The sequence below is a fragment of the Cyprinodon tularosa genome, unplaced genomic scaffold (assembly GCF_016077235.1).
Source record: "Cyprinodon tularosa strain WSP-4 unplaced genomic scaffold, ASM1607723v1 ctg80, whole genome shotgun sequence".
Classification (NCBI taxonomy): Eukaryota; Metazoa; Chordata; class Actinopteri; order Cyprinodontiformes; family Cyprinodontidae; genus Cyprinodon; species Cyprinodon tularosa.
Window position 1 is genome coordinate 894,382 of NW_024039563.1, and position 17,916 is coordinate 912,297.

The window sequence follows — 17,916 nt, forward strand, 5'->3', positions numbered from 1 at the left end:
GCAATCAGGCGTCTGGGCATCTCAATATATCTCGGTATTTCTTCTTTTTTGTACAATACACTTGTAGGAAAAATGAGGTTGAATAAACTGAAATCAGAAAGCCATTATTTCCTATTTGCTATCTGCTCTTGGGCAGCAAGCTTTAGATGTTTGGCTCTTCTTTTTAAATCAGATCTAAAATATAACTACATTTTCAAACAGGCAGAAAGCTGCTTATGTAGACATGTACATCTGATGAAGCAACATCACCTTGACTACTGTTACATGCACAAGAGCTTCTCTCTATATCAATAGTGAGTCCTTCCATTTACTGAAAGCATTATATATTTACTCAACAGACAGTTGATAGATGATACTGTTATGCTCAAATACTTTGACTGGAACTATAAAGTGACATTAAAATAAGAAATGTTTTATCAATGAGCTTTAATCTTTAGCATCCAGTGAATTTGTGAATACCTTATATGTAAAAGCAACAGAAAACATAGTTAAATAATAGTGAAATACGTTTTTTAAGTGTTTTATTCAGCGTCTCTTCTAAAAAAAAATATTATATCATAAATCAATATTTTAAGTATTTGGTTTCACAAAAAAATAAATGATGCCAGATAGTTAAATAGCAAGGCTCAGAATTTAATTTGTGAAAGTGATTATACTTCATGAGCTTTTTTTATATATTTTGACAAATTATAACAAAAACAAATCTATGTGCTTAAAAGGGGGATTAATGTTTATAAAACAGAAACTTTTGCATAAAGTAAATGTTTTTAAAGCATTGTTCAACCTTTTACCTAAAAATAGGAATTTATGGCATTGTAGTGCAATAGCCGTGGCATTAATTCTGAAGCCTGGTTCTGCTGGAGGTTTCTTCCTGTTAATAGGGAGTTTTTGCTCTCCACTGTCGCTGTATGCATACTTGGTATGAGAGAATGCTGAGGATTCAACAAACGCAATTGTTACTGCAAGCTCATCCCAGAGGAGCATTTAAGACTTCTTAAGATAAACTTTTAACCAATCTGCCTGTACTGTCTTTGTAATGTGCCTTGAGATGACACGTGAACTGGTGCTATATAGATTAACTGAATTGAACATCCCTTAAACAGGATGCAGATTTGCTTTGCTTTGCTTTGCGGGACACTGAAAAAGGAGAAGCATTCTTTTTTTTCCGTGGTTCCACATTGGGTGAGAACACCTGTGGGTCTTTCCCTGCAGGCTATTACTTTTTAAATGCTAAATGGTACCAAAGAGTCGCTTCAAAACGAGTTTCCTTATATCTACTAATCCTAGCCCTTTGTACAGAAAATAATCTATAAATATAATATACCAAATGATGCATAACAACCTCTTAGATTTGCATTGTGAATTGGTTTAATTACATTCCAATTGCTTTAAAATAATAGTTTAAAAATTAATTTGACGTCATTCCAAATTCTTCAGGATAGACTTTGGTTCTGAGACATAAAGTCAATAATGAACTGTGATATTATTGCATGAGCTTGCTGGCAATTGTTTTCAACCATTTCAATTTGCCTTGTCCCTCTAGGTCTACATAGTAGCTACTTAGTTTTAGTTAAATTCAAAAGCTCATTTAGAAGTTTTTAACTGAAATATGTGTGACATTGTGTTTTTTCTATTTTATTTCTTAATATTGTAAATAGATTCTTATATTTCCAATGGAAGTTTCTAGGAATTTATTCCATATATATGCAGGGTTAACTTCCATCTGCTGTCATAATGCACAGCCTTTTGGGTGTGTGTCCACAGAACGAGACATGAAAGTCCACATTTTTAAAATTTACTTATTAAGAAATCATCAATCTTTAATTGACGGATTTTAGCTTCTGTGATGAAGCTAGTGGCAAGCAGACATGACAACATTTTAAAGAACTCTATTAACTGACAAAATATACGTTTAGGAGTAGTTTTACTGCAAAATATATTTGGCTTTTACTTTTACTTGATTAAAATGTTTGGTTATGTACCTCATTCATTGTAACTTTATTGAATAGCAGGGTTAAAAAAAGAAAAAAAAAAAAAAAAAGGTGCCCTAGAAGAAGACACAAAATACATTTTATCTGAGTTTTTTTGTACACAAGCTTACCTGAATCAGCCTTGGCATTTGGTTGTCATGCTTATACACAGTAAGGAATAAATATTGTCACTGGAGATACTGATTTCATAACTTATATGTTAAAAATAAAATTGGTTTGTAAAAGCGTACCTTCTGCCTGGTTTTATTATTTTCCTTTTACATCATTTGTTTTAATTATTTTATTATAGTCTTTAATATACCTGAATTTGCACATACATTTACATTTTTGTCTGTTATTGTTGCATAATTTTAAATCTCAGACATTAAGATGATATACTCAGTACTTGAGTGGACTTTTTACCAAATACATTTTTTCTCTTACTTAAGTACTCTATTGGATGGCTAGTTTTTAGTCTTACTTAAGTAAAAATATGATGAAGTAGTGCTACTCTAATACAATTTTTGACTACACTACCCACCTCTGGTTACAGGGCATTGGACTTGGAACTGTATGGACTCATAGTTTAAGTAGGAATCAGGAAGATTGTTGGTGTTAGGAATGGAAGGGGTATGATTAAATAATTTTCACTGCTTCAAGCACTGAATTACAAAGATAATGTATTATATATATAATTAATAATATATGTTTGCATATGTTACATTTGTAATTTTACTGGATTGTCTGAAATACAGATTTTTATTTATCCATTCTTCATGCAAAAAGTTAAGAAATATGCTGTGGAAAGGCTTTTGTTCAGCAGAGATAGGGAATTTGGTCAGCTAATTTAAAGGTCGATAAAGCTTAACCACAGTACTTCTAATATAAACCAAATCCTGCAGAAGATTTGATGTAGCCTGGGTTACGATGGAATACTGTACATTAAAAAATATGCTGTTAGAATGACCCAGTTGAACTCCAAACTGAATTATAGTTCATAATTGATGCCCTCTATTCAGTCAACAGGTAGGTCTCTGTAAATAGAAGAAATGGGCCAAATATTTCTTTGTCTAGATGTTTAAAGTGGTAAAGAGATGTTGAAGCTGTAGGTATAGAAAAAGTGGAACAAAAATATGCTGGACATACCTTTAATGTTTTTATTTGTAAAACATTTTCCTTCAACTTTACATTTATGCCCACCTTTGTGCTGATTTCTTAAAATCTCATACCATGAGAAAAAAATGTATTCAGAACACCTTAAAAAGTTGGTCATGAAACTTTAACCAGCATTCAGTTTAGACAAGACACCTCCAGTTAAAGGATTCTTTTCTGTACCACTTATTCTGAAGCTGATATATCCAAGTGAAATAATCATTTACAACTAGAAAAAAAAAACATCTGACTTAGTAGAAAACAAACAAGCAAGCAAAAGAAAAAAAAAATGTTAAACAAAAATAATCTTGGGTTTTGACATTTAATTTTCCTTTGTGATCAGTGTATTTTTTAATTTAACTGAATTTTAGGGCTTCTTCAACTATAGTCAATGATAATCATATTACCCCTCTATTTAAGGGGTAATATTTTATGAAAGGTTTCCAATCTCTACATATATGACAAAATAAAATATATTTAGAAGCACTACATTTCAGTTAAAGGATATCAAAAATGTCAATGTGGTTTTGTTAAGATATCACAGCAGCAAATGTAACGACACAATCAGACAGTTCCAGTCCTACATTTAACAGCAACTCTGATTTACACAATTTTCTGAACATTGTAAACATCACCCTGTTTTATTGCTCATAGGGATCTCATCTAGCATTGTCCAAAAATACTATGCAGATTTTATACACAATCAATCACGCTCTGATTCACAATTTAAATGCATTCTATATTAGTCATATGTCATGTGGCAAAAGCCTGAGAAAGTATCTGTCTCTCTCTTTATATATATATATATATATACATACATACATACAATCTACTACAAGTCATCTTGTAGATGAAAAAAGGTGAAGATGTTTGAAGAAGAAAGATTAGACAGAATATCAGTGAGCCTAGAGATAATCTATTGACACATCAGAGACATTTCGGAACCTTAATGAGAGACAAAGTGTTTTAGAGCTGGATTTCATAATCTTTAATAAACATATTGTATGTAACGGTTGTGTAAAGCAATATTTTCAATGTTTTCTTTTTCATAAAAAACTTTAAATTATTACCGAAACCCTTCTCTTTTTAAAAAAAAAATAAATCGATTTACCTTGCAGATCAGGTAACATACTCTCATCATACACACGAGTGTTGTATCACACTGGCTTTGAAGAGTGCTTCTTAATCATAGTCTTTCCTAAGAGGAAGATTCCACACGATTAAAGCAGTATATAGTTCCAATGGTTTTGGATGCCCTATTTGACCTTGATGCATATTTTCTTTAATCCACAAAGTTAAAATTTCAGATATAGACTTAAATATAAACTCTTTACACCTCACACCTAAAATGATTCCTTCTCAAGTTGGAGTAAGATCAGACAAAATATACCGACATCAACCACTTTTAGTCATTTCTTAACACATTCAACTAGTAAAACTGGGCCAATAAGCATGGCCATTTTTTTTTTTTTTTTTTTTATCTTTCTGAGACCATCTTGTATTCTTTTGAGCATTTTTGCATCACAGCCGCATATTAATCGGTCTCCGCCAGTCACGTGACTTTTGTTGCTAAGACGCCATTTTAGGTGGAAAAGGCGTAGTGTAAACAACCGCAGCATAGCTAAACGAAGGACTAAAGGCCTGTTTACATAGCAGCCTGTCCAAGATAAGTCATTACAGTTAACATAAGCCTGAAAACAGGGGCGGATTTAGGAAAATCGGTCTCTGCCAGTCACGTGACATTTGTTGCTAAGACGCCATTTTAGGTGGAAAAGGCGTAGTGTACCGCACCCGAGGTAAACAATTGACATCACTTGGCGGAGACCGATTAAGTAAAGCAGTCGACATTGTTGGTAAACTTTTTCATAAGGGGGCAACCCTAAGTTGGGGAAAATGTTTGTCCATTGATTTTCAGTTGTTTTGAGCCATTACACCAACTTTATGTCAACCTGCTTTCTCCACTTCAAATGTTTCCATGTTTATCAAATGTAAACAGAGTTTATTCGGCTTGTTAGATAAGACGTGGCTGGCACAGTGTGTTGACGTCTGTACATTGCTTTAAATGGTGTCACGTAATTTAGAGGGTCAACCAGACTCTGGTGTACCCACAGCATGCCAACCAGAAAGGAGGTGATTTTAACGTGGATCGCTTGCCAAGTCGTTTGACCTGTGTAGACACTCGTCAGTTAGCTGTTCCCACTGCCACTAAAAGCTGATTGTTCCTGCGTTTAAACAGGTTTTTCTGCCAGTAGGAAAGGGATATAAGTATTCCAACAAGACAATAATCTCAAATACACATCTAAACTGGTTATGATTTCTTTAGACAATTTTACATTAAAATTCTGGTATGGACTCAAACTCAACTGAAGTAAAAAATGTATAAACTATGGTCAAATGCAAGTTTCCTGCCAGGACAGAAACCTTTTTAAATTGGCTCTACCCTATCGGATGTTAAAGACAAGCAAACATACCACCATTATTGCCCCACATGCTCTGTGATTACCATATATGAAATTTAGCAACTAAACCAGTCTAAATGAGTTTGAATTCACAATAAATTCAAATTTGTGCACAGGTTTCTTAGTTTTAAAGCAATGCCATTTTATGTTTTATTGTTTGACCCCCAACAGTTTAAATGAGCACTGTATCTTAAGATGTCAAGAAATTTATTAACTGTTTTGATTAAATCAGATTATAAGAGAAGAGCAGCGTCAAAGATGAAATGGTGCACATGCTTCAATAATAGTGAAAGAAATGATATGAATATATTCCTAATTGTCTCAGTGGCAAAGAGTCTGAGAAGATCTTCATGAAAAATACTCCCGTTAGCACACATTAGCACAATATAACTCCACTTTCACCATGAGCCATCAGTCGCACACAAGTATCTGTTGACATGCTCCTTAACTGGATATTATGTTGGGGAACCTTTTAGCAAACTGTAAATCACTCTGCCACAGTCCCTTTTCTGTGCTGGGTCAGGGCTGACTGAAGCCATTATTGGTAATGAATGTGGAGTCCTACTTTGAAAGGTTCAGGCGTATAAAGTCACCAAAAGCTGACTAATGGAATCCTGCTGACACTGTGTGCCAGGGGGCTTTTACCAAATCTCAGCTTGGAAAATTTACACTGCGGAAATAATGAACTATAAATGTAAACCTTGAAATGTAACCTCCCACACAGCTAATAATAGACCCAGGATGTCCAATGTGCATGAACAATTTGAAATATCAGCATCATTTCAGCTACTTGTAAGTCATTAGCACATTAAAATAGAGAGATTTCAACCATATCTTTGTATTTTAGCACACAAATCTGTTGCATCCCTAAGAAAATGTCCAGAGCATTTGTTTGGGTCTCTAAATGTCCTGAGTATGTTAGCACTGCAACACTTTGTGCCCCGAGAGATAAGCCTCTTGAGTGAGTTCACGGGTCACACCGGAGCGAGCAGAGTGGCCATTGTGCTTTGTCGTTTCACAGGTGACTCACATCCCTACACTCCAGCTGGTTGCAAGTAGAGCACTCGGAGATGCTTGCAGCATTCGAAATGCATGATTTTCAGCCCAGTGCAAACAAATCGCTTTAAAAGATCAGTTTAATCTATTTCGAGCCGTTATTATGAGCTGGGAGAGTTGTTCAGATAAAGAGAATGAAGCGGGGTTAACATCAGAGCGTTGGACAACTCTTCACATACCTTATCCAGCGTAAGAGCTGTCAACTTTATTTGTTTTTACAATATGCTAAGCATATGATTTAGAATGCAGACCAATGAAAGTATGGTCAGTGGGGTGAATTACTAAGAGCCCATCCGTCTCACATTTAAAAACGATATAATATTGCAGCAACATCAGTCATAAAAGTCATCAGTGGCACTGCTGTTTGCTTCGCCAGTTGGAGGACGAAGGGCTGCTTCAATCTCGGAGTTGCTGTCATCAGATTCCTGCCAAAAAGCTTTACAAGCACACAAAAAACACATTATTAGAGCAAGGTCTCTTTCACAAGTACCAAATTTGAAGAAGAGTACTAAGGTGGTTCCGTGTAACATCACTGAAAAAAGAAACTGTTTAACTTTTACACAAAGGTATTAAAAGAACGAGGAAGCTTCTTCTGGTGATGTTATGACACAAAGACCTTTATTTTTTTTTACCTGGGTGTTAACAGGTAATACGTGTTTTCTGAAGTAAGACCAAAATGAAAGGAGTCAGAATCTTCCATCTAACAGGTTGTTTTTACTTGTTTATCAGTTGAGTACATGGCTTCAAAAGCTTTCAGAAACCTAGACTTGGCTTCAAGGTCTTTTTATTTTGTACTCAACCTCAAAAGACACAGCTGCAAGCACAGAACATTTTAATCAAACGGTTGAAAGTTTCCATGAAGCCCTAATTTTGAAATAACATCCACAATGTTCACAGGCAGATTTCTTTATGCCACCCTGGTTGGTGTAATTAACATATTTTACTTTAGACTCACCTTTTGTTTGCAGAGCAGAATAAATCTTCGAGTTTCCTTTCCTGTAAATAGAGTTTGTTATTAGACCTGGAAAATTATTAACCATTTTAAAGCTCTTTCTTACAATTAAAATAAACCCACAATGGCCTATTTTAAATACAGTTCTCTTTAAAGTAAACTGACCTCTGCCAAAATTTTACAATCTATTAAAAAAGCAAATCTTAACAAATAAAGAGACATAAATAAGTTAGTAACATAAAAATGACACAATCCAGTGACATAGGAGTGAATTAGGTTTAGCAGCACTCAAAGAGTGAAGCAGGAGTTAGTTTGTTAAAGGCAAAGGACTTCCACAAGGCCCTCTTTATTCAAAAATAGCCCATAGACTGGGTTGCCAGGTTCCCATAGCTCCTGTGATATCACTATGTAAATGTGTGACCTCCGAAAAGGCTTTGATCTACTCCGATGCATATGCAATAAGGCCACCCCCCCTCCACTTTTAAAGGCGTCCTCTTTAATTTACATCATGACAGAGCCTATTCAAAACCCCACAGTATATCCCATCATCTCCCAGGTTAGCATACATATCCATGTAGCTTTTCCATCATCTGTTTTAGACATGTCGAAGCTTTTCTTGGAAGGAGAAATAATGCAGTGTTTTACACCACAAAAAACAGCTGTGTTCCGATGTCTTCCATCTGCCTCACTAGAAACCCATGACCTCTTTGATTGTCATCCTCTCAATCGCCCTCATCTCCTCAGCTAAATCTTGGCACATGTCACTGTATGAGCGTGGGGAGCAAATTACTTTGGCTCTGTTCCAGTTGCTCCTGTTTAAAAATATAAGTTGCAGCTTTACAACACTCGAGAGGGAAGGAGAGAAAAAGATTACCTCCCCCGCTTTTTCAAACTGAAAGCAGGATTTTTTTGTGTAAGGAACATTATACAAAGAACCTTAATAATCATTACAATATAACCTGTCAATTTATATAAGATAAATGATTCCTAAGAGGTTGATTATTGATAAATCTGTTAAAAAAAAATATACTGAACCTCTATTTAAAAACAGAAAGTAAAGGAATAGATAATCACCATTAGCATTAGTGTGAAAGTTCTGAAAGCTGAAATCTTAACCTTCTGCCCTATTTTATAATGGTGTATTGCAAAATAATACTGTATGGGCTAAAAAAGACAGGATTTTGTCACACATAGAGCTTAGTCTGCTTTTTAATGAGGGGCAGTTCTGTATAATGTATATTTATTGGGAACAAGTGTGTGAAATCCGCAATGTCAGCTGCATCAGGACAGGTTCTTATTCAAACTTATAATATTTTAAGCTAGGTGAAATTTGGATAGATTAGCAAGAGATTGATTTACAATATTAATGGGTCATTGCTGCAGCAGTTGTGTTAATTTGCTAGTAGAATCTGAATCGATACAGAAGAACAAACTGATGTATAAATGGTAAAGGTTTGAGGTGCTCAAGTACAATAACTTATCCTCCTAAAAAAAAAATCAAACAGCTTCTTCGCTAATGTAATTAAAGTGTGTATGCTACAGTGTCAAATTTATATTCTCTCTTTATTTTTTTTGCTGACTGAACAAATTTGTTCATGCTAAGCGACTATTAGGCAAGGTTAGGTATGGTATTCTTGCAAAAAAAACTAAATACAAAATGATATTTACACAAAAATCGAAAACTCAAGTGTATGATATTATTTTATTTAATAAAAAAAAACCTGAAGGCAGAAAATACTGCCGTTTCTGAAATAATATACTCATCAATACATTTATGGCAATTGTCATTGACGTTTAGTTATTGTTTATTTAAAGCATAGAGTTAAGCACAGAAATATAACAAAAAACTACTAACTTTCGTAAAATTTGAGTATTGTAAATATATGCTGTAGGGCTATTAGTGGAGGAACAAAAGTGTAATTACCTGATATTAAAGGCTAATTAGCCAGCCTATGTGTTTGGTTGGCCAATTTGAAATTAACGGAGCCACATATATGTTACTTGTAGCTTAAAAATGCTTTATCTGGAACATTGATCATATCAACATTTGGTAGTAAAAGTATAGGGGATGATTTTTCCAGAAATTAACGTAAGAAATCCCCAAGTCACTTTTTAAATAACTGTAAACGAGCCGTCCTGCTTCTGTGTGAAAAAATCTTGCAAATAAACTTGTCTTATTTGTTTTGTTTCAATTCTTCCTCTTTTTCTTATAAAGTTGTAAGACAGCTTACTTTTTGTGACTCTAAGCCATTTTCAATGCATACGGTGAGAAGCAGGGGAGCAACAATGAATGGCTGCAACCAAAGCTCACTTGATGCATAAACATTAAAAGTGTGCATACACAACAACGTAAAATGGAGACTCAAAGATGCAAGAAGGTTGTCTGCTATACTATTATATTTGGCATCAATTTAATTTATACATCATAACTATTAGATAAATTTTTTTAAACTTGAAATATTTCAAAATAGCCAATGGTAGGAATAAATGTAGTAGTCTTCTTCCAATGCAAAGCAACAGGTGGGAGAGGGGCGATGGTCCATTATTATCCAGCAATTAATCTACCATCCTAATGGCATGATGGATAGGAGAAAAAATAATAATTTTAAGATCTAAAATTTAGTATTGTTAACAAAGTCTTTAGTATTCAGGGTAAATGCATAATATATCTAAAAATGGTGACAGAGGCTCTGTAGCAGAACACGCTGCAGCAAAAACAAAGCAATAATCTGGGAAATTACGTCCACTGTCACAGTAATAGCTGTTGCACAGTGCAAATTGAGCATTTCTTTGCTCCAACTTCCCCCCCACAGAATGAAAATGGTCTATCAACAGTTCCCCTTCAGCACTGATTTCAAGACAGAGCCATTACCAAAATGAACCCTGCAGGGATGTGACCTTACAGATCTGAAAATTCAGTAGGTATTCATAGTAGTTCATTTTCAATTTCCCTTAAATGAGGCAATGATCTGAATATGTCTTTCACAGCCCAGGGAGACGAAGGCGAATATTATGAAAGGAAGCAAAACATAGTTGTTGCTATGTACGTTACCCAGTACTGTTGCATCTATTCCCTTAAATTGAGCTTTGTAGTTGTTTCATATTTTTGCTTTCCTGATTTTACTTTTTCCATCTGAGATCCCAATAACCTTTAAAGCAGAACAGATTCAACACATATGTTCTTCATTACCTTGAGTGAAATATTCTGAGCTTTCATTTTGACCTCACAATGTTGATGTTGAACACCAGCAACCAGTGTAAAGTATACCAATGTTTTTAAAAGCTGCTTGTAAATAGTGTTGCACCCATACGATACCAGTATCAGGCGGGGCCCCGATCCAACACTAAAATGGTGGTATCAGTATCAGCGATTACCAACAAATAGGGTACAGATATTATTTTCAGAGCCAAAAGTTTGTTCAGCTATTGTCCCCCATTCCAGATAGGCAATAAAAAGTTCTACTGGATTCACTTTGTATTTTTTTTCCCTGCTTCACAAAGGTAGGCAGCAGCTTGACAGCCATGATGGCAATTATTTTACATCCAAGAACTATCCTGTTTTCATATATACTGTACACACACACATCAATTTTAAAAAAGTGGTATTGGTATGGTATCAGTATCAGCTAATACTGTACAGCCAGGTATAGGGTATCAGTATCGGCGCAAAAAATGGCATCTGTGCAACACTTCTTATAAATCATCAGTCAAACCATTCCAAAATATTTAAGTCCTTTTAAAGAAAGGTAATGTGTCAGAGTGACCAGAGTTTTTCTAGCCTTTATTAAGCAAATAGTAATGCAACACACTCACACATTGTTGCACACTATTGTCCTAATTGTAGGCTGGCTACCACAGCAGAGAACCCGAATAATTACCCCACTTGTTGTGACCGTGTTACTCTTTAAAGAGTAAATTGGCAAAAAAGCCTTAAGATACAGTGTAATAAGTACTGAAGATAACTATGGCTTCTATCAGCAGCAGTTTTTCCATACGCATTTGTATCAACATTAACAAAAAATCTGTTTTAGCAGCAGAAGATTCAATTGTGTCATTTATTAAGTCAGTATAAGAACAAGCTTATACTTACCAAAGGTTGTCTTATACCATACAAGGGAGATTTACATTATATTCATTAAAGAGTAAAAACGGTAAAAGTTCACTAATAACATCATAGTTAAATGATAGTTAAATGTTAGTTAAATGATGATAGTTAATGATTTCATAAATTTACAAATATTGATATTCGTTTAGAAATGTAATAATATCTGTATAGTCTGTATAATTTTTACTTATTTATACGGTCAGTAAATCTCTGCAGTTCAAGTGCAATAAACCCAAGTTAACTACTGCGTAGTCTTCTCTTAGCTCTCTACTGTGCAGACATTTTTATATCTAAGGGAAACATATTCCTGGACATTTACAACTTTTTTTTCTTTTTTATGCTTTTTTGTACTATATACACTCTTTTTAAATACTGTTGTATCATTTTATTTAATGGCATCTTGCTTTAACTCTGTGTACTCTATATAAACTACTGGAACCAGAATTTCCCTGAAGAAGTAATCCCAAGGGATAAATAAAGTTGAGTCTAGGTCTAATCTAGAATAACAAAAATAACCATTACCACCTATTTTATATACAAGAAACATTTGCAAATGAAGCAATACTGATTTAAGAATTGATGCAGATGTTTACAGAAGCTAAAATCACTCTGAGCTTTATTTAAATTTGAGAGACAGCCAAAATGCAAATTGAGCACATTTCTAAGATATAAAATTAAAGTCAAAGAGTCAGAAAAGTGCAGTTCTGTGTCTTTCCTGGAGTCTCATTAGAACATCGTAAGACTATCAGGGGAAATAATGCTTACAAAGCATTAAGTACTGCCTTGCCGGCAGCTACAACCTGCTTTTATTTATCCTAGATTTTTAAAGCTCCTGCCACCCACGCACAAATGCTAATAGCACAATAGCACTTTTGCTTGCAGCTGCTTGTCTAAAGGTAAAGGGAGACCCATCACCTCATCATTCCCATCAACTCCTACTCCCATCCCAGCTATGACCCTGCAAAAACATTGTTTAGGCTCCGTTTAGATGTGCTCTAACAGACCTGAATGGTAGCAGGATGTAGCCCCTCAGTAGGGGCAAACAGTAAGAGGCACCTGTGAGTGCAGCATGAGTGGGTGCTCTCCAACGTGTGAGTGCTCTCTGCTGGCAGCGAGCAAGAACTGCAGCTCAAACAGAGAGGTATTTGAACACAACTCCCTCTCCCACTGACTGGTGGCAGTCTAGTAGAGAAGGTCGGTGTAAAGGCTGAATGACAGGCAAAGCATTCATGGTGCTTCTTTTGCTTTATATCCCTGACAACGCCTGGCAAACATTCATTGGCTGTTTCTGGGGCTACACTCTACAAAAAGACTATTACACCAAGCCCTCTTTTCCCAGTTTTTATTCTTATTGTTTATCATTCTTAGTCTCATTTATCATGATATGTGGTTTAACAGATACACTTATATGAAAAAAAAAAAAAATATTTTGATATATTCAAACACAAAAAGTATCAAAAATAAATATTATATTTAACAATCTTTTAAGATGTTTAGTGAATCTCAAAAGGAAGGCTTAGAACAGTGACCTCCACTGGTCTGATTATCTAAATGCTGTCTTATTTTTAAAGTCTTTGAAGAGAATAAAGGTTAATGGACTGGAAGAGATGCACTGATCAGGCTTGACCGATACCAATTCTATTTAACCGGCATCCCCAAAGTCGGTCCTCAAGGGCCGCTGTCCTGCAGGTTTTAGAGGTTTCCCTGCTCCAGCACCGCTGATTTACATTTATAGTTGATTAACAGGCCTTTGCTGAATTGCAATCATCAGAATCAGCTGTGCTGTAGCAGAGAAACCTCCAAAACCTGCAGGACAGCAGCCCTAGAGGACCGACTATGGGGCTGCCTGCTATTTAAGGTCTGACCTGCTGATTTTACTTTTCAAGAACAAAACATGGTGCAGCAGTTCTGATTAATAAAGTTGATAAACAAAACAAAAAAACACTGTTTTACAAGATTGTGTGCATTAATGTATCAAAACTGGTACCTCTATAGGACTGGTGTTGTTTTAATCACCAGAGCTGAAAGGGAATAAATCCTACACTGCTTAAATAATAAAAAAAAGGTTTAGCAAAGTTTGCCCTCCATGAAAACATTCTGAGAAAAGACAAAAAAAAAAACAAAACCAGGAACATAATCTCTCTGATGTTCTGCAGCTTTTCTCCTTTTTTTTTGATTAACTAAACTCACTGTTGGATTTTATTGCATAAAAACCACTGGCACTTCATCTCCACTCATGTTCCTGTTTTTATACGTCTTCCTTTTTCCCTCCCCTCTTCCAGCTCCTGTTTTCCCCCATCCCTCCATCTGTCTTTTACATGAGTCGCCTGTGCTGCACCGACAGTCCCCACCTCATATGAGACAGAGGGGAGTGGTCTAAAGGGAGACAGATAGTGCTTCTGATTTTGACACATAGTTATTTGAGGTCGAATGCTTGAGCACATCCTGTTTTCCAAACCAAAGCTGTAAACCACTAATGGTTGAGTCAAGGTTTTTGTCAAGCAGGGTCTAGGCACGGCACTTATTATCCCGTCTGCAGCTGCCGTTTTGTTTTGTCTGTTGCTGCTCGTGAGTTGGGGATTTTATTTTTAGGGTGAAAAAGGGTAGGTGGGTTAAAATGGTAAGTTTAAAACCTGCACTGAAAAATAAGAAGGGAGTGGTATCTAAAAATACCTGGAGAAGAAAAAGGCAAGATTATTCTTTTGCACGAGAGGAAGCAGCGGCATGCACCGGCATACAAAGGCGAACAAGTGGTCTTTACATGGAGTGCAGCTGCTTATTAAGACTCACTCCTTCGTGCATTATTCTTTTCAGCCCCACTCAACCACAAAGTGATTTGACTGCAAAAGATTTAGAAAGTGGGGGGAAAAAATCCGTAATAACTGTTGCAGATCAGTCGCTTCCCTGCAAGTTATAACACAATAAACAGAAAAGTCCATAAAAGTATCAGACTGAAAAACGCTGTGTGGGAGAGAGCAATGAAGAGAGAAAAAAAAAGAATATGAAAGAGTCCAAATCTCTCCAACTCCATAATAGGGAAATGAGCACATATAAATGTGTTAAGAGTATCTCCTTGCATCTTGTATAGACTGCATGTATTTAATCTGTAAAGCTTATTAAGGCCGAGTCATTACTATGCAAAGCAGCGCCCAGAGCTTTTCTCTCGCTTTTCAGCTGGGAGCAGTGTTTGGCCAATAGCACTGGCCCCCCGCCTCTCATTCTGCATTCATAACATGCAACATTTGCACAATGTATCTCTCAAAGGCCCTGAATAGAAGGCCTTAATACTCATGTAAACAACTGCAAACCAATTACTTAATGAATCGAGCCCACACATAATGAGGAGCTTCACAAAGGGCTATAAATGCATTTTTGTACCAAAGCCTCTGCTTTAAACTACAATCCCTCTGCTGTAGTCCCAGGCTTAACAGGCAAATCATAATTATTGTCTAAGACAACAGAGACAGAGCCATTTTTGTATTTTTCGAGTCCAGCTCCGTCCTCCTTTTGAAGTCACTCATCAGCTCACTGACAAAATAAAGCAAATAATTAACAAGAGGGATGGAGAGGAGGGGGAAGAAAACATGGGATGACAGAGGAAAAGGCGAAGAGGGATGAAGAAGGCGCAAGAAAGACGGGGGGAAGGAGAAAAGCTGCAGTGTTGTGCTTCTGTTGAAGTGGCGGGCTTCCAGACCACTTGTGGGAGCAATAAACTGCAAAAGTAGCCGTGGTAAGGGGGACGCTTAAATCAGAGTACAGTGGAAAAATTAGAGATATCTGTGCTACGACAAAAAGAAGATTAGGATGCCTCTTTCCTTACTGAGAGGAGATTACAGTATCAGGCATGCCTAACTACCCATTTGTCCTTTTTATTCATACATACACTTTGTATTTCATCATTGCATTCTGGATGTCTACATTTTGCCCTGAAAATTTTGTTTAATCACACACTTTATGGATTCCACATGCACGTCCCTGACTGTGAGACAGACACCACCTGAGAGGGGCTTTTTTTTTTTGCCCAAAATTGGCTCATGTTTATTAAATACGTTGGTCAGTGGTGCTGGCAGGGGCAGGAGTGAGGAGGACCACAATAGAGCCAGGCCATTAGGCCCTTCCATGGACTAATAGGCAGACTGGAGCGCCTGTTTGCCAGGGAGATACAGACTTCAGCCTTCGTGTCAGCGTGTTGCCCAGTAATCATATGAAATCAGAGAAGATTATTCCTCATAACGTTTATCCAGCCATTACTGAAGCCCAAATGGGTCTGCGGTGAAGAGGCGCTCTGAGGACCAAAAACGCGATTGCAGATTTGATGAAGTTGTGTTGATATTCAAATGTAACAGAGACGGTGTGAGCTTATGGCGAGCTAGTTATCATTAGACGGTAAATAATGTTTGGAGGGTGACGGATGAGAGGACATTTGTCCTTATCGACTCTCGAGTCCCCTTCTTCTGACACAGTTTTCGTCGATTCTCTTCTTGACATGATCTGTTTGCATTCTGACGACAAGCCTGAAAACAGTAGGATTGTAGCTCCAATTTAATTTTTTGTGGCACCTGATTTGCTTTTGAATCCTGAAAACCTGGTTGAACCCTGCTAACAGTGAGTAAGAGGGGCTTTAGGGGCCTTTTGTCTTTGTAAGCGAGTTAATGGGTGGCGCCCCCTTGATCTTATGGAAATGAACAGGGAATTATGAGAGCCGCCATGCAAATGTACATCAACCACTTTGGTGTCTGGTGGCCCATTTCCTGTGGCCCGTTGAATAACAACAATGTTCTTACCGAGGGTAAGGGTCTTGATGTGAGGAGCGTTTGGCCCTCCCCAGGTCCTCTTCATGGCCATGATTTATTCCTTAAAAGAGCAAACAGCCCCAGATAAAACCATTTGATTGTTCATTGATCTCATCACAGGCTACTTTACCATCTACGCTAACAGTAATACTGATGCAGAATCCCAAATCTAGCCTTGGGCTCCCTTATACGCACAAAAAGTAAACAAAAGACAAAGATTTTAAATGGTCATGTTCAGGTCGCTCACCTGAAAGGCTGCTTTCCTCCTCTTCAGAACTCGTCGGTCTTTTCTGCATGGCCGACTGTCTAAGTAACTGATACGCTTTTGTCTCTGCTCAGAGGGCACACACAGACACACAAACACACACAGACATAAAGTCACAGTCAAGTGTTTGCTATATTCCAGGTTTCCAACCAGCACAGGTTTCTCTGCTTGATTAAGCAACATGCTCCGGTAGATGAGTTTTGTTTTTTAGGCTCATTGCTGAACAGAAAGTTGAGCTGATGAATCAACCAAACTAGAAATGAAGACAGTGTCCTGGAGATAACAGTGACTATTAAACAATATCTTGGCATCCTTTAAGAGAACTGGTGTGGAATCATTTTGGGGATAGTCTGTGACAATTTTCAGTGGTATTTTATGAGATAGACAATCTACAAGTAGAGCATGATTGCATTGCTGGTGTCTCCTCAATTCCCCCGGATTGTTGCATATGTTTGTAAGACTGTTTTAGCATTGTGATTGGGGCTGGTAGTCTAAAAGCACTTTGCGTCTTTGGTATGATCAGAAAAGTTTTAGATAAGTTCAAGGGGTTAAGGGCTGGTTATCCTCCCGCAGCAGCGTGTCGCAGTGAGCTTGTCGCAGATATTTTTGATTTATGCCCAATTTTGAAGCGTGGTCTGCGATATGTTATTGTAACGCGAGAGGGACAATCACAAACTAGCTGTGGGTCTAGATACAGCCGAGACGGTAAAGAAAACGAAAGGGGCAAATATGTGCAACAACGGAGGGACATGAGGGCAAAAAAGAGTGGGGATCCAGGTGGAAAAAGGGTCCCAGCGTTCTCGTGCACCTCGCTCTTCTAGCTGGTCCAACTTCACTAGTCGTTTTCCACAATGCCGGTCATACAAACAAAACAAGTAAGTAAGGTACCAGACAGGAAATACGCATAGAGCCGAGCGAATGTAGATTTGACCAATCAGAGGCCTCCTGTCTACGACACTGCCTGCGGTCACCTACAATTTTGGAGAGGTGCAGCAGAGTTTCTGCGGAAGGGGCGGGGACACATTTGTGTTCACTGCGACACACACGCAGACGACCTGGTTTCTGAATTTAATCAGCCTTCAATGCAACTGGAGCAAATGATTTATATTCTATTAGGGCTGCAACTAACAATTATTTTACTAAATGATTGATCTGTCGATTATT

The 17,916-nt window shown here is 37.0% G+C and overlaps 1 protein-coding gene across 4 annotated transcripts in view; it reads right to left on the minus strand.

Moving 5' to 3' along the window:
- Positions 1-6,782: 6,782 nt before the first annotated feature.
- Positions 6,783-17,916, minus strand: part of kiz (kizuna centrosomal protein) — a 34,243-nt gene continuing 23,109 nt past the window's right edge. For 3 of the 4 annotated variants that reach the window (XM_038271601.1, XM_038271600.1, XM_038271602.1), the window contains 4 exons: positions 16,735-16,818; positions 16,479-16,548; positions 7,593-7,633; positions 6,783-7,073 (listed from right to left, as the gene is read on the minus strand). In XM_038271601.1, coding sequence (XP_038127529.1) covers positions 6,970-7,073; positions 7,593-7,633; positions 16,479-16,548; positions 16,735-16,818 — 299 coding nt within the window. In that variant the 3' untranslated portion in view covers positions 6,783-6,969. Of the gene's footprint in view, positions 7,074-7,592; positions 7,634-16,478; positions 16,549-16,734; positions 16,819-17,916 lie in introns of those variants that run through there. The other variant, XR_005279498.1, reaches the window with a different exon arrangement.